Here is a 23,838-nt window from a genome sequence, read left to right on the forward strand (position 1 = left end):
CTCCTGGGAAGTTACCGTCACAGGAGTGAACAGAGCCACCCCTCACTCCCCGTGGGGCCAGTTCCCTGTCCAGGCTGCCTCTCTCCACTTTTGCACCCCCTGTAGCCAAGGGTGGCTGGAGTCAACCCCAGGATGCTCATCTCGGTACCTAGAGAGAAGCATGCCGGGAAGGAGGTCATTAGCTGGACTGTGTGTGGTTAGACCTCCTGCTTTCGTACACGTGAGCTGCCTGGTCCTCTCACTGAGCAGACACTGCACTTCAGGCTTTGGACAGCAGACATCACACACCACAGTGCAAGTTGTTGTCAGAAACAGTATGGGCTGTTGGTTCTGGTGCCAGATCCTGAAGAGAGAGACCTTGATTGCCAAACCCAGACCATGAAAACCACCCCAGAGTCAGGCTGGTCCTTCCCTAGAGACCCCACTGACTTTTTTTTTTGGAGGCCCATCATGAGCTGCATACTTGACCGATGGTGTATGTGAAATTTACACTGGTGCTACAAAAAGTGTCTGCTCCAACATGAATTCTCTTCAGTTACACAAGGAGAAATTCAGGGCTTGCTTTGGTATCTGCTATTGAACTGACATTCACTCAGTTTGTTGGGCTCCCAGAGCAGGAACCTAGGGTTTCCTAACTCCGAGGAGGAGTCCTGATTCTAGAGGCTTCCGAGGAGTGAGGTGCTTCTCTGTCATCCGCCTGCCTGCTTCCCAGAAGGGGTCATCAGCTCTTACATAACTGAAGGACTTGAATTAAGTCACCCTGGGGACTTGCCTGGAGGTCCAGTGGTTAAGAATCTGCCTCCTAAAGCAGGGGACACAGGTTCCATCCCGGGTCAGGGAACCAAGATCCCACATGCCACAAGGGCAACGAAGCCCACCCGCCCCAACTACTGAACCTGCGCATCTCAACTGGAGAGATGCCCCTGCGACTTAGCACGCACAACGTATTTATCAAAGACGGCCCACGGGCCTGTCGGAACATTCCTCAGTGACTAACTGAGCAGCTACCCTGCCCACCCTAGGCTCTCGGAAGCTCACCCACTCGCCCACGTTCTCTGGTGTCCTAGCAACTGGAAAGTGATCTGAGCTCCAACCAGGGCAGAGGCCATTCTCTCCCTGACCACTGTGACTTGCAGGCCCCCCAGGAGCCTGAGGACCTGTCCGTGCCACCCGAGGGTCCACTGAAAGCCACCGCTTGTCCCCACGCATGCCCAGAAGGCCGGCCAGGGCCAGCCCATGACCCTGGCAAGATGAGCTTCTCACTCAAGTTCTCAGAGCTGGTCAACATCGCCATCCCGCAGTGCGGGGTGGTGAACTTCAAGGCCCTGCACTTCCTGCTCCATGGGATCCTGGAGCACATCCACATGGCGGAGCTCGAGAAGGACCTCTCGGGGGATGAGGACTTCCTCCAAGCCTCTGTGTCAGTCACGTTCCCGCCACGGGAAGGGGACACCCAACCCACCCTTAGCCCCCTGAAGAGGCTCGGCAACATCTTCGACCACCTGGTCAGCCGCGTGGACATGCTGGAGAGCCAGCTGGCCGCCCTGAGGGACGTGCCGTCCACCGCCCAGCTGCTGGAGAGCAGCCAGGGCACCAGGCAGCCCGCCCAGGAGCTGTGGAACCTGATCAGGCTCCGGAAGAAAGTGGAGGGCAACGAGGAGGCTGTGGCCAAGGTAAGCCACCCAGCCTCCAGACACGGCCCTTCCCCTTGACTCTCCTGCCCGGCGTTCACCCCTACCCCCCCCCCACCCCCGATGAGAGGCCCTTCCCTTAAACAGGGGGTGGGATTCAGCTTTGGACTCAGGTGGAACCTGACTTAGCAACCTGAGTGGCCAGGCTTGCATCCTTCATCAGCGTAGAGGAAAGAAGGCCACAGTGTCCGGAGGGGGCACATGCACAGAGACAGAAAGCTGATGAGTGGCTGCCAGCGGCTGGAGGGAGCAGGGGTGGGAGGGACTGCCTAGTGGCTACGGGGCTTCCTCTTGGGGGTGATGATGAGGTTTTGGAACCACAAAGAGCTGGCGATTGCACCGCATTGTGAATGCCCTAAATGCATTCTCTGAACAATACGCTTTCAAACGGTATATTATGTGAATCTCACCTCAGTGAAAAAAAAAATAATTGAAGACCTATAGGATCTGCAGGTGAGGAAACAGAAAGTGTTAGTTGCTCAGTCATATCTGACTCTTTGCGACCCCATGGACTGTAGCCCCCAGGCTCCTCTGTCTATGGGATTCTCCAGGCAAGAATACTGGAGTGGGTTGCCATTTCCTTCTCTGGGGATCTTCCCAACCCAAGGATCAAACCCTGGTCTCCTGAATCACGGGCGGATTCTTTACCGTCTGAGCCTCCTGGGAAGCATAGGACCTCCAGGCAAGGAAACTTGCCAGCCAGAAATGTTCATGGATTGGCTGAGGGTGCAGAGCCTGTGACGGTGGAACAGGCGGCGAGCCGAGGCCTCCTGTTTCAGGACCCACCTTGGACCACTCGCTCGCCTGCCTTCCACCCCCCACACAGTTATCCATCCGGAGCTGTAGCCTTGGGGAAGAGTTGGATCCTGGGGAATAATTACCCTGGCTCCTCTCTCCTCCCTTCCTCCCACTGGTCACACAATAGGGCCAGAAGTCAGAGCACCCCGGGGTGTGAAGGGCACAGTACCTGCTGGTCAGCTTCTGGGGGCCCTGAGTAGGGGCGGAGGATGGATTTGCCGGGGGCACCAGAGGACATCCGTCACACGGAGGGATCATTTCAGGATGTCTTAGGTTAACACTCTTGTGTTTACATTTATTTTTATTTGTTTGGCTGCTTGGGTCTTGGTTGCGGCATGTGGGATCTAGTCCCCTGACCCAGGGATGGAACCTGGGCCCCTTGCATAGAGAGCACAGAGTCTTAGCCACTGGACCACCAGGGAACTCCCCAACACTCTTCTTTTTTAAATTGAGGTGCAAGTCGCATAGCACACAGTGAACAACTGTGTGGCATTTTGGCTCACTGATAATGTAATACGACCACCACCCCGTCCCCTTCTAAACCGTTTCCATGGGTCCAAAAGGAGCCCTGTGTCCTCGTCACTCCCCACCCCACCCCCGACAAGACCCACCTGCTCTCCGGCTCTAAAGATTTACCAGGTCTGGGCATTTCGCATAAATGGAATCGTACAATATGTGGCCTTTTGTGTCTGGCTTCTCTGTCTGAGCACCAGATGTCCCAGGTTCACCCACATTGTAGCCTGGGTCTGTGCTTCACCCCCTTTTATGGCTGAATAGTATTCTGTTGTAGGGACAGACAACATTGGGTTTAACCACTCACCTGTTGATGGGCATTTGGGTTAAGACTCTTTTTAAACAAAGGAGTGTATTATTTGAAGGACGCAGGGGTTTCTCAGCAGCAGCAGCAAAAAAGGAAGAAGTAGGTGGGCGGGCCTGATAGGGTGAAAGCCTTCACAGACCTGCATCTTGAATATGACTTTAACCCGTCTCAAAAAAAAAAAAAAAACAAACCCGTCTCAGCTTCCAGCCGCCAGTCTCTAGGTTTTCTGATTATAATTTTGGGGTAAGAGAATGAGACAGCACACCTGGGGTCAGGCATCCACTCCTGGCCAGACAGGCAGGGTGGTGCTTAAGAATTAGAGCCCCTGGGGGCCTGTTCCCACTGCCTGGAGTAGCAGACACCCCAGACGGTATCCACACACAGGGGCCATCGGGCTTTATGTCTAAGCTGAGAAAGGTGGGAGCCCCAGTGCCAGCGTTTTGGAGAGAAGTCAGAAACAGACAAGCCTAACTCCCTTCCTAGAACCCAGAGTCGCTGGGCCACGAGAAGCACAGGCCAGAGTCCACCAGCCTGATTGCTGGGGCTCACGCCCCTTCTCCTCACTTCCCTTTCACCCTGGCTCCCCGACTGGCCCCATCCCCCGCGGGAATGAGCTTGCGAATAAGAGCTCGCCGCGTGCCAGGTGAGCCAGGCGCTACATCTGTTCCTCCGTCAATCTTCTTATTGACTCTAAGAGGCAGGTGCTGTCATTATCCTGAGCTTACAGATGAGGAAATGGAGGTGCAGGGAGCTCAGGGTTAGAAAACAGGGAGCCAGTGTCAGCCTGCGCCGAGTGGGCAAGCGGAAGGCATAGGAATGTGGACGCTGAGATTCCCTGCCACTTATCACCCGGAAGGGGTGAGGGGCGGCCGTGGCTTCCGCCTTCCAAGATTGTTACAACAATTAAGCAAGATAAAGCGTGGGAACTGCTCAGCACAGAGCTGGCTGTCTGTTCTGGCCAAGGTGGCCTGATGAGAGGAGGGGCAAAGTGGCACAGCGTGAACCATAAATCCCGTGCTCAGTGAGAGCCTCTGGGCACAGAAGGCCGCACCGTGCATGACTGTTCATAGGCAGTCTGCCCGGAATAGGCCAGTCTGTGGCGACAGAAAGTGGCGGTTGCCAGGGGCTGGGGGTTGAGTGCTGGTGGGAACGGGGTTTCTTTTAGGGGTGATGAAAATGTTCTGGAACACTAAACAGTGGTGATAGTCGTACACACTTGTGAATGTGCCAAATGCCGCCCAATTGTGCACTTTAGTATTGTTTTGTGTGTTTTACCATATGCGCAAAAAGCAGGGGTTGGCAGAATCAGTTAAAAGAAAGAAAGAAAAAAAACACATCATCTAACCCATATGCTGTCTCAAAGAGACACACTTTGATTCAAAGACAAACAGGTTGGAAATAAAAGGGTAGAAAAAGATATTGCATACAAGTAACAGCCAGAAGAGAGCCAGAGTGACTGTACTAACCACAGACAGATAGACCTTAAGATAAGAATTGTTACTAGACACACAGCAGGCTGCAGGGGTGACTGAGGGCAGGTTACGCAGGCCTCGGAGCTGGATGGTGTCTGAGGTGTCAGCCCCTCCAGAGCAGCCTGCCTTGATGATGAAGGCTTTTAGAAATCACGGTTACCCAGAATGTCTCAGCCAGCTCACACAGTGAACTGGTGGACAGGTTCGGAACTGGTCACGCCGCCCTCAGAGGACTGCTTGTGCACCTAGGAATATCCCCACCACCGTTACAGAATGTCACCAAGTCCCAGCCTGGCTGAGGGTGCTGGGGTTACCACGGTGACCCATTGTCAGGGTTGCCATGGTAGCAGGTTCTAGGGCAGTGCAGGCTGCTTAGCTAAGAGTCTGCAACCTACCCCCACCATCCTCCCCACCTCCGCCTGCATCAGTCAGTCTGGCAGACCAAATGCCACCCTTTATGGGGAAAGACAAGCCTGCCAGCCCCAGCATCCATCCCAGACAGGGTGAATGGCGCCCTGGAGACTAAGGCAGGCACCAAGGGGACGTCTGGAGAGACAGCTTGGGAGGGCCTACAGGCATGGCATGAGGGTGGGTGCTCCTGGTCAGCACACTGCCGGGTTTGGGGGCTCGGGGGCGGGACAGCAGGGCCTCACTAAGCAGGCTTAGATTGCAGTTTCTAACCCTCGGGGTTGTTGACATCTGGGGCCAAAGGATTCTCTGTGGTGGAGACTGTCCCATGCACTGAGGGACACTACGCAGCATCGTTGGCCTCCAACCACTAGAGGACAGGGGCACCCCTAAGTCATGACAATCAGAAATGTCTCCAGACTTGGCCAGATGCCTGCTGGGGGCCAGATTGCCCCATTGAGAACTGCTGAGTTAGAAAGCATGGGCTCCTGGCTCACTGTGCATCGTCTCCATAACTTCCATGGGGGTGCCGACCCAGACTTTGGGCACCAGGGAATCTTCCAGAATCGCAGGTTCCCAGGCCCCGCCCATACCTCCCAGGCAGCCCTGACCAGGAGCTTTAGAAAGTTGTTCAGAAGCCCCTGCCTGTCTCCTTGAGGTCTCGGTTATCTCATCTGTGATGATAACTCCTGCTGGCTGGCCACCTCTCACGGGGCCACCTCTCATTTTGAGGGGCCACTGTTTGTTATTTAATATTAAGATTGTTTGGGCTCACCCTGTTTCCATAAATACACTCGTGGGTCCTACTGTGCATGCTAAGTTGCTTCAGTCATTTCCAACTCTTTGTGACACTAAGAACTGTAGCCCACCAGGCTCCTCTGTCCCTGGGAGTCTCCAGGCAAGGATACTGGAGTCGGTTGCCATGCCCTCCTCTAGGGGATCTTCCCAACGCAAGGAACGAACCCACATCTCCTGAGTCTCCTGCATTGCAGGTGGATTCTTTACCGCTGAGCCTTTGAGACCAGCGCCTCTTGAGAAGTCTTCCTTCTCTCTGGTGCAGCCCTTGCCTGCAGGGCAGGCTGGCCATCTTTTCTGGGTTTGCCCTGCACTTCCCCATGGGAGGGAGGTTGATACTTGCTCAGGTAACTCGGTGCCCTTGGTTGCACCCGGAGAGACAAGGGGAGGGGGAGGAGTCCTACATGGATGGGGGACCTGGTCCTTGTAGATTTCTCTGAAAAACGTTTTTCCACCTACAGCAGATAAGGCCTTGGAAAACCGGTCTCTTCATACCATTATCACTCCCAGCAAAATTAACAATAACTCATGAATACTATCCAATAGACAGTGTTGACAGTTTCCCCCAGGTAAAACAAAAATGCTAATTTTTAAAGCTTTATTGAGATATATTCCACATAACAGAGAGTTCATCCATTTAAAGTGTATAGCAATGTTATATACCAATTGTACTCAATTTATTTAAGTTTTTTTTTTTAATGTGGACCATTTTTAAAGTCCTTACTGAAGTTGTTACCAAACTGCTTCCGTTTCATGTTTTGGTTTTTTGGCTGCGAGGCAGGTGGGTCTTAGCTCCCAGGACAGGGATCAGACCTGTACCTGCTGCACTGGAAGGCGAGGCCTTGAGCATGGGACTGCCAGGGAAGGAAGTCCTTATACCTCAATTTAAAAGGAAGTGTACAATGCAGTGGGCTTCCCAGGTGGTGCTTGATGTAAAGAACCTGCCTGCCAATGTAGGAGACACAAGAGGCATGGGTTCAGTCCCTGGGTTGGGAAGATCCCCTGAAGGAGGGCATGGCAACCCACTCCAGTATTCTTGCCTGGAGAACCCCGTGGACAGGGGAGCCCAGTGGGCTACAGTCCATGGGGTCTCAAAGAGTCAGACATGACTGAAACGACTTAGCATACGCACACGTACAATGCAGTGGTTTTAGTATACTCACACATGTGCAACTTTCACAGTCAGTTTTAGGACATTTCCAACAACCGGGAAAGAACCCCCTTAAACCATTAGCTGTCATTTTCCATTCCTGTGCCTCCTTGAGCCCCATTCCTCACTTACTATAATATCTTTAGGTTTATCTATAGCATGTATCAGTAATTTTTTTTTTTGCCAAATAATTGTATTTATCAATTGTATGGGCTGCAGTCCATGGGGTTGCAAAGAGTCAGACACGACTGAGCGACTATCACTAATGATGTTGAGCATCTTTTCGTGTGCTTATTGGTCATTTGTATATCATAGTTGGAGAAATGTCTGTTCAGATCTTTGCCCATTTTTAATTAGATTATTTGTCTTATATGTTTATGGGTTCAGTTTGCTAGCATTTTGTTGAGGAGTTTTGCATCCATATTGTAGTTTTCCTGTGGTGTCTTTGATTTTTATCAGTGCAATACTGGCCTCATAGAATAACTTTGGAATTCCTCTGTTTTTTGGAAAAGTTTGGGGTTGTTTTTTTTCTTACCAGATCTATTATTTACTTATTCATTTTTGGCTGCACTACATCTTGGCTGTGCACAGACCATCTGTAGTTGCAATGCGTGGGGGGCTACTCTTCGTTGTGGTGTGTGGGCTTCTCATTGCAGTGGCTTCTCTTGTTGCTGAGCACAGGCTCTAGGTGAGTGGTCTTCAGTAGTTGTGGCGTGTGGCCCGTAATAGTTGTGGCGCGTGGCCCATAATAGTTGTGGCGCATGGGCTTTGTCACTCTGTGGCATGTGGGGTCTTCCAGGACCAGGGATCAAACCTGCATGCCCTCCATTGGCAGGTGGATTCTTAACCACTGGAGCACCAACCACCAGGGAAGTCCCTGGAAAAGTTTGTTAACACATTACTGATCCAGGGATTTTTGTAGAAACTAACACCGGTAGTGTTAATACGTCTCTAGTCAATAATGTGTTAAGAGTTGGTATTAATTCTCCTTTAAAGGTTTGATAAAAGTCATTGGTGGAGCCACCAGGGCTTGGCCTTTTTTCATGTGTTGCTTTTGTTTTGATAATTAAATCATTTTACTTGTTTTAGGTCTATTCAGATTATCTATTTTTTTCTTGAGTCAGCTTTGGAAGTTTATGTCTTTCTAGGAATTTGTCCATTTTATCCAACTTATCTAATTTCTTGGCATACAACTGTTCATAGTATTCCTTTATAATTCTTTTTATTTCTGTAGGGTCAATAGCAATGTTCCCTATTTCATTTCTCATTCTAGTAATTGAAATCTTCTCTTTTTCTCTTCGTCAACCTAGCAAAAGGTTTATTGTTGACCTTTTCAAAGAACCAGCTTTTAGTTTCATTGATTTCCTGTGTTATTCTTCATTTTTTCTTTTATTAGTTTCCACTCCAATCTTTATCATTTCATTTTTCCTACCCCCTTTAGGTTTATTTTGATCTACTTTCCCCAGTGTCTTAAGGTTAATGGCTAGACTGTTGATTTGAGATCTTTCTTCTTTGTTAATATAGTCACTTCCAGCTAAACTTTCTCTTTAAACACTGTTTTAGCTACATCCCATAAGTTTTGGTGTGTTTGTGTTTTCATTTTATTTATTTTTTAAAAAGTTATTGATTAATTTATTTATTTAGCTGTGCTGGGTCTTGGGGCTTCCCTGGTGGCTCAGAGGGTTAAGCGTCTGCCTGCAATGCGGGAGACCGGGGTTCGATCCCTATGTCGGGAAGATCCCCTGGCGAAGGAAATGGCAACCCACTCCAGTATTCTTGCCTGAAAAATCCCATGGATGGAGGAGCCTGGTGGGCTACGGTCCACGGGGTTGCACAGAGTCGGACACTACTTCACTTTCACTTTCACTGGGTCTTAGTTGCTGCACTCAGGATCTTTAGTTGTGGTGTGCAGATTCATAGTTGCAGCATGTGGGCTCTAGTTCCAAGACCAGAGACCAAACCTAGGCCTCCTGCGTTGGGAGCAGGGAGTCTTAACACCTGGATCTCTAGGGAAGTCGTAGTATTTTCATTTTAATTCATCTCAAAGCGTTTCTAATTTCCTTTGCAATTTCTTCTTTGACCCATTGTTTAGTTAGGACAGGGCTGTTTATTTTCCATATATTTGTGAACTTTCAAATTCCAAATCAAATGCTACTGATTTCTAATTTAATTCCATTGTTATATATTTTTGTTATACAAAAATCACACATTTTGTGTGACTTCAATCCTTTTTAAATTTATTGAGTTTTGTTTTATGGCCTTAGTACAGGCTATCCTGTAGAATGTCCTGTGTGTATTCTGCCATTGTTGAGTGGAGTGTCCTGTAGATGTCTGTTATATCCAGTTGGTCTATAGTGATGTTCAAATCTCCTGTTTCCTTGATGATCTTCTGTCTAGCTGTTTTATCCATTATTGAAAATGGGATATTGAAGTCCTCGACTATTTCTCCTTTCCATTCTCTCAGATTTTGCCACATATATTTTTAGGGTTTCACTACTAGGTGCATATACGTTTATAATTATTATATCTTAGGACTTCGCTGATGTCCAGTGGCTGAGACTCTGCACTCCTGATGCACTACCCTACCTCGCCCAGGTTCAATCTCTGGTCAGGGAACTAGATCCCACATGGCACAACTAAGGATCCTGCACACCACAACTAAATGATCCCTAGTTGGAAACTGAGATCCCACATGCTGCACAACACAGCCTAAAATTAATAAATAGATAATAAAATGTGTCTCTTATAGATAGTATGAGGTTGGATCATATTTGCTTATCTATTCTGCCAATCTGTGCCTTTTAATGTTTACATTTACATTTAATGTAATTACCCATGGACAGAGGAGCCTGACAGGTTATAGTCCATGGGGTCGCAAGAATCAGACATGACTTAACAACTAGACCACCACCACTATCACCACAGATAAGAAGGACTTCTGCCATTTCACTGTTTGTTATTTTTGTTATCTGAATGCCTGACTATGCACTATACCCTCTATATACATTATCACATTTTTTCATACCCATTTAATGATTGCTGCTGCTGCTGCTGCTAAGTCACTGCAGTCATGTCAGACTCTGTGCGACCCCATAGACGGCAGCCCACCAGGCTCCCCCGTCCCTGGGATTCTCCAGGCAAGAACACTGGAGTGGGTTGCCATTTCCTTCTCCAGTACATGAAACTGAAAAGTGAAAGTGAGGTCGCCTCAGTCGTGTCCGACTCTTAGCAACCCCATGGACTGCAGCCTATCAGGCTCCTCCATCCATGGGATTTTCCAGGCAAGAGTACTGGAGTGGGTTGCCATTGCCTTCTCCGTTTAATGATTGAGGACTTCAAAATCTAGGAAAATGCAGTAACAGCCCCAGTCATTGGTGGAGCTGAACTATAAGATTAGTACTGCACCCATCAGCTCTTGCTTTGAAGTTTCCTCCCTCCTCCTCTGGCTTTTCCCTTTACCCTCCCAGGGTCAATCTACACATGCAGCCATAAGGACCCTTTAAAAATGTAAATCCAGTAACTGCCTTGTTGATCCTCCAATGGTTCTCATTAAAGGGCATGAGATGCTTCATGATGAATGACTCCTGCTTACTGAACACATTCAAACCCAGGGTTGCCCCCTTCCCACTTAGGGCCCCTGAGAGCTCAGAGCACGATTGACTTCAGTGTCATTTTATGACCTCTGAATATGTTTCAGCCTAGGCCTTGGAAGAGCCAAGAAGACTTCTAGAACCATGACCACCACCACCAGAGAGCTTCCACATTTAACTTGTCTTTTCCGCTAACTACACTCAACTTCACATTTTCCTTTCCTCTTCCCGTCTTCAGTCCATAAGAACCCTGCAGGATTTGCTCACGGACATTTATGCACTGAAGGTCTCCGTTGAAACCCTCAGGAATGAGGTGGCCATGCTGAAAGACGTGTTTGAGAAGGTAGACCCTCCCCAGCATCCCTCACAGTGGTCGTGCTGCTTGGACCTCTGGTGGTTGGGATGACCAGATAAACCCAAGAAGCCTATTCTTAGTCAAAGAATATAGCTACGGGGGCAAGAGAAGGGGACTGACATGGTCCAGCCACTTGGCCCATCCCACTGAACTCTCTGCAGTTTCCACCACGATCCTCCCCCTACTGTGAAAAGACATTTCTGAGTGACAAAAACCTAGTTCATTCTGCCTTAGGCAAAATAATTTATTGTCTCATTTACTAAAAATGTCAGGAATGCTGTCAGGTACAGCCCGATCAAGGTTCTCATACCACGGCAAGGTTTCTCCTTCAGTGGTACTTCCCTCTGGGTTGGCTTCGTTCTCAGGCAGGTACTCCTCAAGTTCTGGCAGCTCCAGACTTAAAGTCCATCAACTTAGCAGAAAGAGAATACTTATTCTTTGTCTGGAAATCTTTGTTCACACTGAAAAGTAGAGTAAACCTAGCATAGGCATATATTCTAGCTCCTTCTGTAGCCATAAGGATATCACCCCAGACATTGCCATGATGTGAAAGGATATAGAATCCCTGAAATGAAAGGTCACAGCTGGTGAGTCAGATCTGGGCTCAAAAGCTAGGCCTCCACACCCTCTAGCTAGTTTTTTGGCTGAGGTTTTACAACTTGCCCCCAGATAACATTATTTACCTTATCATCCCTAATGTACAGGTCAGTGTACACATTTGGTCATCATGGCAACTCTGAGAACTTCATTCTTGGGCTGGGTAGCTCCCCTCTGTAGCAGCAAGGGGACCGTCAGGAAACTGTATTATGAAACGCTAAATAGGATCCTTGGTCAAATCTGTTTGGCAACAATGCCTTCTCAGCCTGCTTCTTGGAGATTTTTTTTTTTCCTTGGAGATTCTTAATGTACTTTGGTCCACTGAAGGCTCCACAATGTCCTACAGTACAGAAACCCCTTACATGATTTTTAAGCCTAGCATTTCCCAGACTTATTTGCCCAAGGAACCTTTTCCCACTCCATGGGGAACACTTGTTTTGGAAACTGTTCTTCCCTCTCGGTTTCTCAGTCTAAGGTCTTGCATTTGCACTGGGGGAGAAACTTGGCCGGGACCAGACCCTGTACGCTCTGGCTCACAGGCTTGGCTCATTTGACAGATCAGTCCGCAAAGAATAGACGCCTTCTCAGAAGATTTGAGAGGGCAGAACCGGAAGATGAGTGTGCTGCAGCGGGAAGTGGTGAGGGCCCGGCCCCATCCTCCCACCCCAGATCCACGCCCTCCAGGCCCAGGGATGCACGGCGGTGGGGAGTGGGGAGGAGGAGAACAGTCTGGAAAGGCCCCTCTATTTGCAAGTGTGGAGGGCAGCTGTGGAGGAGGAAGCCACTGAGAGCACCGCACCCTCTGGGTTCACAACCCTTGTTCCCCACCTCCTTCCCCATCCCACCCGCAGACTTCTCTCCAGAGCAAGGTGACCGCCATCCCCAAACCTGAGGACCTGGTGCTCTGGAGCAGTCTCCACGAGGCCATGTTCATCCCGGTAAGTGAAGGACGTGGTGGAGGGGGACCGGGGTCGGAGAGGGACAGGTGACAGGGTGACCATGAGCTGGTCCGGAGCAGCCCCACCAGCCCAGCCCCACATCCCACAGGGAGCTGCTCCACAACTGCTGGGAGACTCCGACCTGTGGCGGATCTCGGAGCTCGCCTCAGAGACCACCGTTGCTCAAACAGCCTCGGACCATGGAGGAGGGGGTCTCAGGCACTTTTCAGAGGCCATCCAGCACCCCAGGTTCCTGGAGACCATCTGGCAGTACCAGGTGCCAGGGCAGAGGCTGGAGGAGGAGTCTGCCCAAGCAGCTCTGCTCCTTGGGGCCGAGGGGCCAGACCAGCCCCAAGTGCTAGAGCCTGGGCCTGGGCCTGGGCCTGGGCCTGGGTCTGCGCTGGGACCCAGGCCTGCGCCTGGACCTGGGCCTGGGCCTGCGTTCGGACCCAGGCCTGCACCTGGACCTGGGCCTTCATCCGAAGCTGGGCCTGCGTTCGGACCCGGGCGTGCTCCTGGGCCTGGGCTTTCATCCGAAGCTGGGCCTTCACCCGAACCTGGGCCTGAGTTCGGACCCGGGCCTGCTCCTGGGCCTGGGCCTGCGTTTGGACCCGGGCCTGCACCTGGACGTGGGCCTTCATCCGAACTTGGGCCTGCGTTCGGACCCGGGCCAGCCCCTGAACTGGAACCTGCCCCGGGCCTTCAACCCACACCATCAGGATCCTGGACTGTACCACCGCAAGGCTGGCCTCCTCCCAGAGGCTTTCCCGGGACCAGCCCTTGGCCTTTCTGGGGCTTCCAGCCTGGCCTAGGCCCAATGGGCTTCCCGCCTGCCAGGTTCCGGGGCCTCAGGGCTCCACCCCCAGCCATGGAGCTGGGCTCAGGTTGGCCTCGTTTGCAGCGGTCCATGTACCGCCAGGGAGACATGTCCAAGCTCTCAGCTCTCTCAGAAAAGGAGGAATACTCCTCCATGGAAAGGGGAGGCCCTCGGGACAGAGCCCTGAGAGCTGAGGTCCCCCCAGGAGGCCTCCCTAAGGGATTCCGGTCTGCCGTTCAGCAGATGAAACCCAGCGCTGCCCTCACAGCCGCGGCCGCTGCCTCCTACACCTCTGATGTGGCCGCATCGGCGGCCCGGGCAGCCAAGGCCGCGGCCAAGCTGACCAAGGACGCCCCCGCCACCAAACTGGCCACTGTAGCAACCGCCACAGCCTCAGCCGGGCCCTTAGGGGTCCTTGCAGAGTTTCTGGATGCGGGGCCCTCGCATGGGGCCTTCCCCGGGGACGAGATGGAAGACTTGCTGGAGGTGGAGTATGAGGACTTGCTCTCTCCTTCATTCTCTTCTGTCTTCGTCCCTCCCAACACGGCCCTGTCCCAGGCCATGCTGGCTGCCAAACATGCCACGACCCCCGAAGACAAGAAGAAGGCTGTCAGGTATTCCATGAGCCACATAGCCCAGATGCCCGTTAGACACGACACCCTGAAAGAAGAGTTTGCCCAGCTGTCATCTAACCTGCAGCAGCGTATGACTTATCTAGGTAAGCCCGGCCTGACTCCCGGAAGGGTAACGAGGGCTCAGGCCCTCCCTGTGGCCTTTGAGAAGCACCTCCTCTCCATTTAGCTACCCCAACAAAATGTAACCATTTGGCTAATACCACCATTAGCCATTCATTCCTTTGGCTTAAGCATTAACCTCTTACTAGTCTATTTTCTTACAATGAATGTACAGTGAGGTCTTATCTTAAGGGAGAGGGCTGGTTACAGTCTAAAGTTGGTGCTTAAGGGGGAAAAGCACAAGTCAGAATTACTCTTGGAAATTCCCTTTCAATTGTCCATAAAACAGTACTGCTGTACAGTGTTTTGATAAGTTCAGATCAACCAGAGTTTCTAGTAGCACTGAACAGACCCCAGATGATGTGGTCAACTTGGGATTAGGAAAAATAGCTGAGCAGACATATATTTCCTTAAAGGCCACAGTCATGTTCTAGGGGGCAGTAGGACCAATAGGGGGCTTCCTAGATGGTACTGGTGGTAAAGAACCTGCTTGCCAATACAGGAGGCGCAAGAGACACAGGTTCCATCCCTGGGTCAGAAAGATCATTTGGAATAGGAAATGGCAACCCACTCCAGTATTCTTACCTGGAGAATCCCCTGGACAGAAAAGCCTGGTGGGCTACAGGCCGTGGGGCTGCGAAGAGTTGGACAGGACTGAGCACACAAGACCAATAGACTTATACTCCCAGTTCATGCCCACTTTGAGCATATGTTCACTGTGGGAAATGGAGGGTGGGGAGTGGTCTACCCTAGAAGTTCTGAACTGTAAGCTTGCCTCAGTATCCCTGGGGGTCTTGGTAAGTCACAGACTGCCGGGCCCAGCCCCAGATCTGGCTTGTTGATCTGGGTAGGACCCCGGACTTTCTCTTTATAACCCATTCCAGGGGATGCTGCTTATGCTGCTGGTGACCCAGGGAACCCACTTTGAGATCCACTGTCCTCGCCTCTTTGAATCATTATCTTGCTTTTGTGCTCTTTGCCAAGTGTAATAGTTGAATTAGCCCAAGTTGAATCCATATGTGGCACCACCCTTGATGGGCAGGTGCGGTCCCACGGATCTTGAAAAAGTAGAACTTTGAGCAGCCAAAAAGATCCATGTCAATTTCTGAATCCTGGGGCACACCTCAGGTTATGATAGTCATGAATTTAAATATAAAATATAAAGTCATAGTAGCCCAAACTCTACTTCTGACCAGCTGCCACTTTTGTTAAGAAAACTAAAGGTAGCTTGTAAATATGTCTTGGCTGCAGTTTCTCATACCCTCCTAGCTGTGCCCTGGACATCACGTTTTGGCCTCTCCTCTGAAACTGGATATAGGGTACTTTTTGTCACCCCACTCTTTTGTTAAACCTGTCTTTGCATCTTGTTGTGGGATAATACATTTCATGAACTCCCACAAGTAAACACTCCATAGTTTTTCTCAGTACCATTTCTGGAAGGGCAATAAATCCCAGAGAGGTTTCCCTAGGCCTGAGCTGTCTAGTAGGATACCACAAGACTGTCAAATATCTGAAATGGGGCAAGTTCAAGTTCTCATGTGGTCCAAATACAAAGTGCACACCAGGGACTTCCCTGTGGTCCAGTGGTTAAGACTTGGCCTTCCAATGCAGGGGGCACGGGTTTGATCCCTGGTCAGGAAGCTAAGATCCCACATACTTCGTGGCCAAAAAAACAAAAACATAATACAGAAGCAACATTGTATGAAATTCAATGAAGGCTTTAAAAATGATCCACATTAAAAAAAAATCTAAAAGTGCATATTGGATATTGAGGGCTTACTATGAAAACAGGAATGTGAAATTATTGTTAATCATTTTGTTGATCACATGTTAAAATGATGCTTTTTTTTTTTTTTTTTTTTTGGCCCTGTGGCTCCTGGGACCTTCATTCCCCATCCAGGGATTGAACCCATGCCCTCAGCAATGAATGCATGGAATCCTAACCACTGGACTGCCAGGGAATTCCCAAAATGATACTATTTTGGATTTAGTTCAGTTCAGTTGCTCAGTCGTGTCCGACTCTTTGCTACCCCACGGACTGCAGCACACTAGGCTTCCCTGTCCATTATAAACTCCCAGAGTTTACTCAAACTCATGTCCATCGAGTCAATGATACCATCCAACCATCTCATCCTCTATCTTCCCCTTCTCCTCCTACCTTCAATCTTTCCCAGCATCAGGGTCTTTTCAGATGAGTCAGTTCTTCGAATCAGGTGGCCAGAGTATTGGAGCTTCAGCTTCAGCATCAATCCTTCCAATGAATATTCAGGACTGATTTCCTTTAGGATGGACTGGTTGGATCTCCTTGCAGTCCAAGGGACTCTCTAGAGTCTTCTCCAACACCACAGTTCAAAAGCATCAATTCTTCAGCACTTAGCTTTCTTTATAGTCCAACTCTCACATCCATACATGACTACTGGAAAAACCAAAGCTTTGACTAGACAGACCTTTGTTGGCAAAGTAATGTCTCTGCTTTTTAATATGCTGTCTAGATATGTCATAACTTTTCTTCCAAGGAGCAAGTATCTTTTAATTTCATGGCTGCAGTCACCATTGACAGTGATTTCGGAGCCCAAAAAAATTAAGTCTATCACTGTTTCCCCATCTATTTGCCATGAAGTGATGGGACTGGATGCCATGATCTTAGTTTTCTGAATGTTGAGTTTTAAGCCAACTTTTTCACTCTCCTCTTTCATTTTCATCAAGAGGCTCTTTAGTTCCTCTTCACCCTCCGTCATAAGTGTGGTGTCATCTGCATATCTGAGGTTATTGATATTTCTCCCAGCAATCTTGATTCCAGCTTGTGCTTCATCCAGCCCAGCATTTCTCATGATGTACTCTGCATATAAGTTAAATAAGCAGGGTGACAATATACAGCCTTGATATACTCCTTTCCCAATTTGGAACCAGTTTGTTGTTCCATGTCTGGTTCTAACTGTTGCTCCTTGACCTGCATACAGATTTCTCAGGAGGCAGGTCAGGTGGTCTGGTATTCCCATCTCTAAGAATTTCCCACAGTTTGTTGTGATCCACACAGTCAAAGGCTTTGGCATAGTCAATAAAGCAGAAGTAGATGTTTTTTCTGGAACTCTCTTGATTTTTCAATGATCCAACGGATGTTGGCAGTTTGATCTCTGGTTCCTCTGCCTTTTCTAAATCTAGCTTGAACATCTGGAAGTTTGCGGTTCACATACTGTTGAAGCCTGGCTTGGAGAATTTTGAGCATTACTTTGTTAGCGTGTAAGATGAGTGCAATTGTGCAGTAGTTTGAGCATTCTTTGGCATTTCCTTTCTTTGGGATTGGAATGAAAACTGACCTTTTCCAGTCCTGTGGCCACTGCTGAGTTTTCCACATTTGCCGGCATATTGAACACAGCACTTTCAAAGCATTATCTTTCAGGATTTGAAATGGCTCAACTGGAATTCCATCACCTCCACTAGCTTTGTTTGTAGTGATGCTCCTAAGGCCCACTTGACTTCGCATTCCAGGATGCCTGGCTCTAGGTGAGTGATCACACCATCGTGATTATCTGGGTCATGAAGATCTTTTTTGTATAGTTCTTCTGTGTATTCCTGCCACCTCTTCTCAATATCTTCTGCTTCTTTTAGGTCCATACCATTTCTGTCCTTTATTGTGTCCATCTTTGCATGAAATGTTCCCTTGGTGTCTCTAATTTTCTTGGTATTTCTAATTTTCTCTAATTTAGAGATCTCTGGTCTTTCCCATTCTGTTGTTTTCCTCTATTTCTTTGCATTGATCATTGAGGAAGGCTTTCTTATCTCTCCTTGCTATTCTTTGGAACTCTGCATTTAAATGGGTGTATCTTTCCTTTTCTCCTTTGCCTTTCACTTCTCTTCTTTTCACAGCTATTTGTAAGGTCTCCTCAGACAATCATTTTGCCTTTTTGCATTTGTTTTTCTTGGGGATGGTCTTGATCACTGCCTCCTGTACAATTTTGGATTAGAGTGGGTTAAAAAGATTTTTTTAAATTAATTTCATCTGCTTATTTTTAGATTTTTCTTTTAAAAGATGTCACCAGAAAATTTTAGATGACCTCAAAGGCCCCCAAGCTCACAGCTTCCTTCTATTGGAAGACATCATCTTAGATACTTCATAGCAGAAGCAGATAGAGCTCTAGAAGCATCTTTCCCCATCCCTGTCCCCGACAGCCACCCACTCCTTTGCTTTCAGCTAACATGGGAGCCTCTTCCAAGCTTGGGTCCACAGTGGACATCTTGCAAGAAAAGATTGGCAACCTCCAGAAATCCAGGATGAAGGTCAGTGTCCTGGGCAGAAAAAGCATTGAGAAGATGATGGCTTGAGGAGACAGCAGAGTCTATGGCCAGAGCCAGGGCAGATCCTGCCCTTCCAGATGAAGAAGCACCATCTGTCCTGTAGCCAAAAGGAGGCCGATCTGCTCTGGCTGGGGCGGGGCTGGGGTGGACGGCTGTACGGTTCCCCCGACAAGGGTTTAGGAGGCTGTGGGCTGGCAGGTACCCCGGGCTAGTACCCTCTTCAAGTCCCTTCCCGGCTGTGGCGACCTCAAGAGAAGAGGCCTCAGATGTCTGTGTCTCCTCCTGTGTAGGAGGAGGAACTTGAGAGAGTTTGGGGCCACCAGATCGAGATGATAAAGGACCATCACGTCGTGCTGGACAGGGCAGTGAACAGGCTCCAGATTCGCCTAGATGAGTTAAAGGTCTGGAGGTCTGGGAGGCCCAGAGTGGGGAGGATTCCTCATCGGGACGTTGAGACTCTTCCCAGAGGTTTCACAGATACCCCGAAGGCAGGGGAACCAGGGACGCTCTGCTGGCATTTCCCTGTGTGTGAAGTAGACAGCCACAAAAAGCAAACCAACCTGCCACCCCACCCCCACACATACACCTGGACAAGGTCTGTCTCGTTCACCACCGGGGTCCCCCACCTGGCGCCGAGTGAAGGCTCAATGTGTTGAACGAATCAGTGAATGAATAAGAGGACTTCTGGCACCAGCTGTGCATGTCTGTAACCTTTCCCTAAACTGGCTTTTCGTCTGAGCTCTCATGCCACAGGGACTGGATGGAACAGCGGCATCTGACATGAGAAATGTGAGGACCCTGAAAAGCACCTCCCAGGGGTCACTCGCCAGACTTTTCCTCCTGTGGGCTGGCTGGGCTGCCGTGACCACCCCAGCCTGATGGTCCTCGGGACCATTCCGGTCTGAGTCTTGTCCCGGAGGCATCCCAGATCCTCAGAGAAAAGATCACAGTCTTTCCCAGTGGGGAGGAGGTGACCTTTTCCCCCGGGGTGTAATGAGACAAAATCCCAAGCAGAGCCACCTGAAGTGGTTCCCGTGGAGGCTTTGGATTCCAAGTCAGGGGCTGTTGGTGGGACGCACTAGGATGTGGGGAGCAAGAGGGGAGGGCAGAGCTCCCCTCCCAAGGTCATCACATCGAGTGGCCAGGCCAGTGTGCACAGGGCAAGTTGGACAGGAGGAAAGCTTATCAAAGGCGAGCCGATGCCCAGCCCGAGCGGGAAGGGAGCGCCCGGGCTGTGTGTGGGCATAGGATACACAGTCTTGGGCTGAGACTCTTGCAAGTACCAGGATCAGGAAGTGCGCCATCTCCTGCCAACCCCGGCTCTTATTTAGCCACCGCTTTTCAGAGAGGCTGGGATGCCATGTCCTAGGGACCTATTGGAGCCCTTCCTGGTCGGAGACCAGGGCCAAGTCATCCGGCACGTCTGATGTGGGTCCAGCACCACGTCCCACTCAGCTTGGGGGAGGAGGAGGGGGGCACAGGATCTGCCTCCAGAAAGCCATCAGTGGTCCCTCGTTGAGAGAAGCTCAAGAGGAGTTTGGCCCAACAGACTGAATGGACCAAGTCAGCCTTTGTCTGGACTTCCTTCCTGCCCCTCATGCCAGCAAGAGCTAATTGCTTCTAAAAGTGGACCCCGGAAGGATCTGGAGCGGGGCTTTGTATACAGCACACTTCATCAAATAGTTCTTAAACGAACACGGGCTGCGAATCATCAGCAGCCCCATGGAGCCCTTCCAGCAGAGGGAGGAGGGAGGCAGACACCCGCCCCGTTCTGTTACAGCAGGGGGCTAGTGAAGAAACACCGCCGACACTGCCTTCTACCTGGAAAGCTGGAAGAAAACCTTCTGTACATAGCAGGTGGCACGAGAAGCCCCCATCACCCCTGCATCATTCGGCCCACGTGACTGAGCCTTCACTCCACACCAGGCGCCCTTCCAGGGCCCCGAGATACAGCAGTCAAGAGGAGAGACAACACCCAGGCCCTTCTGTGTTTCTCACGGGGGAATGATAGCATTTGTTTGTCTTTAATCGAAGCATGATTTACACACAGTAAAATGCCCAGGCTTGAAGCATAGACACTCAACTTATTTTTGCCTCTTTGTACAGCCATGTCAGCACCATCCAGATGGAAGCATTTCCATCGCCTCAGACTGCTTCTTTTGGAGTATTTCTCACAAAGAACGCAGCAGGAAAATGAATGAGGACAGAAGTCTTTCTTACTGACTCAGTGTGGAAATGTGAAAACACGATTTGCCCTTTGCAAATGGGCAGGTATCTTTTATAAGCTACAGGCTGCATTCCAGGACCTCTTTTTTTTTTTTTTTTCTTTTTTGATGTGGACCATTTTAAAAGTCTTTATTGAATTTGTTGCAGTATTACTTGTTTTATGTTGTGGGTTTTTTTGGCCAAAAAGCATGTGGGACCATTAGCTCCCCAACTAGGGATCAAACCACACTCCCCTGCGTTGGAAGGTGAAGTCTTCACCACGGGACCAACAGGGAAATCCCCAAAACCATTCTTTTTATTTTCTTTTTTTAAAATTCCTATTGGAGTATAGTTGATTTATAATATTGTGTTAGTTTCTGCCGTACAGCCAAGTGAATCAGTTATACATCCAGAGCCGTTCTTGGAACAAACAGCGATATCCAGGGCTCTGGCTCGGTGCAGGAGAGGACTGACACGAGAGCTGACGTGGTATCGAATGCTAACTCTTCTAGGAAGATGCCATTTCTAGTCCCCTCGGCTTCCTCGGGGCAGGAGTGATATTAATGCTATTTGAACGAGGAGGAAACAGATTCAGGCAGAGTAACCAGCTGGTTGGGAGGCGGCCTGCCATTGTGGTTAGATACGCCGGGGTTTCAATCCCGATTCTGCCACTTACTGGGCATTTCTGTGGCTGCTGGAACAGATAACCACACACCATGTGACTTAAAGCTAGAGACATGTACTCTTCCCAATTCTTGGAGGCTGAAAGCCCTGAATCAAGGTGCTGGCGGGCCCTCACGCTGTCTGAAGGCTTCAGGGGGATCCTTCCTGGCCTCTCCCAGCTTCTAGCAGCTCCAGGTGTTCTTGGCTTGTAGACGCATCGCTCTAGTCTCTGCCTCCGTTGTCACGTGACCTTCTTCTCTGTGTGTGTCTTTGTGTCTTCACATGGCCTCCTCATCCATGTGTTCCGCCCTAATCCAGTGTGACCACATCTTAACTGATTACACCTGCGAAGAGCCATTTTCAAATAAGGCCATGTTCACAGGTTCTGGGAAGGCGTGAATTCTGGGAAGGACCTTAGCCCCATGCACCCCATCACCCCTGTGTCATTCGGCCCACGTTACTGAGCCTTCACTCCATACCAGGCGCCCTTCCAGGTCAAGAAGACAGCGGTCAAGAAGACAGACAACGCCCAGGCCCTTCTGGCAGTGGAAGTTAGAGGGTCCCGGCTCCTCTGAATTTCTAGATTTTAATCGGGAACAGCCAAGTGGGGCTCTAAGTGTTCGTGTCGGGCCTGATGACTCCAAAAGGTCAGCTCCCCGCTAACGTGGGGTTGGAGGAAGCAGCCTGACTTGAGGCCGAAGCAGGAGCTCCTTTCCCCACCTCCACCGCCTATACTAGACCCTGAGACCTGTGGGCAAGGTGGATGTGAAGGAGCTTTGCATTAATTAGAATTGGGTTTGTCTTCAAATAACATAAAACCCCCAAATAGCTGACTTAAACAAGGCCTAAGTGTATTTCTCTTTTGTTTTTGTTCTTAGTCGCTCAGTCATGTCTGACTGTTTGTGACCCCATGGACTGTAGCCCACCAAGTTCCTCTGTTCATGGCATTTCCCAGACAAGAATTTTGGAGTGGATTGCCATTTCCTTCTCCAGGGGATCTTCCTGACCCAGGAATGGAGCCTGTGCCTCCTGCCTTGGCAGGCGGATTCTTTACTGTTGAACCACCAGGGAAACCCCGTATTTCTCTTTTACGTTCAAGAAACTCAGAGCTGGTATAGAGCTCCTTGGTGTGTGACTTCTGTTCACAAGGTCACCTCATGGTCCAAGCCAGCTGCTGGCGCTCCAACAATTTAACTCTGCGTCTAAGCCAGCAGTGAAGAGAACACCTACCCACTTCCATTTATACTTCAGTGGTCACATCAAGCTATAAAGGAGGCTGCGAAATACAGTTGTGATTCTGGGTGGCCAGATACCAGCTGAAAGATGGGGGTTCTGTTTCTCAGAGTGAAAGGGAGACCAGATATGAAGGTAGAAGTAGAAGCCTGTTTCCAGTTTTGGAGGGAGCGTGACCTCCCCCACTGCTGGAGACATGGCCCAGTAGATCGAGGCTCTTCCCAAGCAGGAAAGCTGGCTGCTCCTGTCATGGGGAGGGTCCAGTCAGTGGAGACAGGGCAGAACTGATGCAGGGAATTGGTTCTTTGTGGAGTCATGGGGGTGGGAAGTGAGGGTTTTCGCCTGACACAGGGCACAGTGTGTGCCGCACGTAAGTGCTAGGTTGATGTAGAGACTCCATTACAGATCAGAGGAGATGCGCTTGCCTCAAACATCTAGGGACACAGAGCTTCAGCACTGGTTTGTGAGTTCCTTCCTCCGGTCTTCCTTCCTTTCCTGTGTAGCAAAGTTCTATAATGCCACCCCCAAGGGGACAGCTTGTCCCGAGGCTCCCATTCCTTCCCTTCTGATCTGGAAACCTGGAGCCCAAGCCTTTCACTGTGCCACCCTGCCTGCTGTCCCCCCGGCCCCACTGGTCCCTTCCTAGGGTGGAGGCTGAAGGCAGAGGCTGTCCTCAGGACGTCCGAGGATGACTGACACCCCTCCGCCTCTGTTCTTAGGTTGTCTATGCTCAACTAAGAAACCTAGAAATGTACAAGGCAGACAGAAATGAGATGGAGCAGGAGTTGAAAGAGGTGAGTGATCAGAGACTCCTCTCCCCCACCCCATCCCCCACCCTGAGCCCGGCTCTCTCACTGAGGGAAACGGAATCATCCAGCCAAGACGAAACCAGGCAGACAGACTTCCCAACCTTCCTTCCACCTTTATCATATAGAAAGTCCAGGGGAAGTTCTCAAAAGTTGTCCCATCAGTTCTTATAGTCGGTGACTCAGGATTAGTGACAATTTTTTAAACTGAAGTATAGTTGTTTTACAATGTTAATTACTGCTGTACGGCAAAGTGATATACACAGTGAAAGTGTGAGTCACTCAGTCGTGTCTGTCTCTTTGTGACCCCGTGGACTGTCGCCCACCAGGCTCCTCTGTCCATGGGATTCGCCAGGCAAGAACACTGGAGTGGGTTGCCATACCCTTCTGCAAGGGATCCTCCCAACCCAGGGACTGAACCCAGACCTCCTGCATTGCAGGCAAATTCTTTAGCATCTAAGCCACCAGGG

At 50.0% G+C, this 23,838-nt stretch overlaps 1 protein-coding gene across 1 annotated transcript in view; it reads left to right on the forward strand.

The window, feature by feature from the left end:
- The first annotated feature begins 1,250 nt into the window (after window positions 1-1,250).
- The window catches only part of C10H16orf96 (chromosome 10 C16orf96 homolog), a 43,268-nt gene continuing 20,680 nt past the window's right edge, over window positions 1,251-23,838 (forward strand). Inside the window, exons 1-10 of the mRNA XM_061153888.1 lie at window positions 1,251-1,673; window positions 10,963-11,067; window positions 12,234-12,314; window positions 12,528-12,614; window positions 12,724-12,891; window positions 12,977-13,344; window positions 13,452-14,149; window positions 18,358-18,443; window positions 18,752-18,862; window positions 23,282-23,356. Of these exons, the coding sequence (XP_061009871.1) occupies window positions 1,251-1,673; window positions 10,963-11,067; window positions 12,234-12,314; window positions 12,528-12,614; window positions 12,724-12,891; window positions 12,977-13,344; window positions 13,452-14,149; window positions 18,358-18,443; window positions 18,752-18,862; window positions 23,282-23,356 (2,202 nt within the window). The remainder of the gene's footprint in view (window positions 1,674-10,962; window positions 11,068-12,233; window positions 12,315-12,527; window positions 12,615-12,723; window positions 12,892-12,976; window positions 13,345-13,451; window positions 14,150-18,357; window positions 18,444-18,751; window positions 18,863-23,281; window positions 23,357-23,838) is intronic.

The sequence above is a fragment of the Dama dama genome, chromosome 10 (genome assembly GCF_033118175.1).
Source record: "Dama dama isolate Ldn47 chromosome 10, ASM3311817v1, whole genome shotgun sequence".
Taxonomy (NCBI): domain Eukaryota; kingdom Metazoa; phylum Chordata; class Mammalia; order Artiodactyla; family Cervidae; genus Dama; species Dama dama.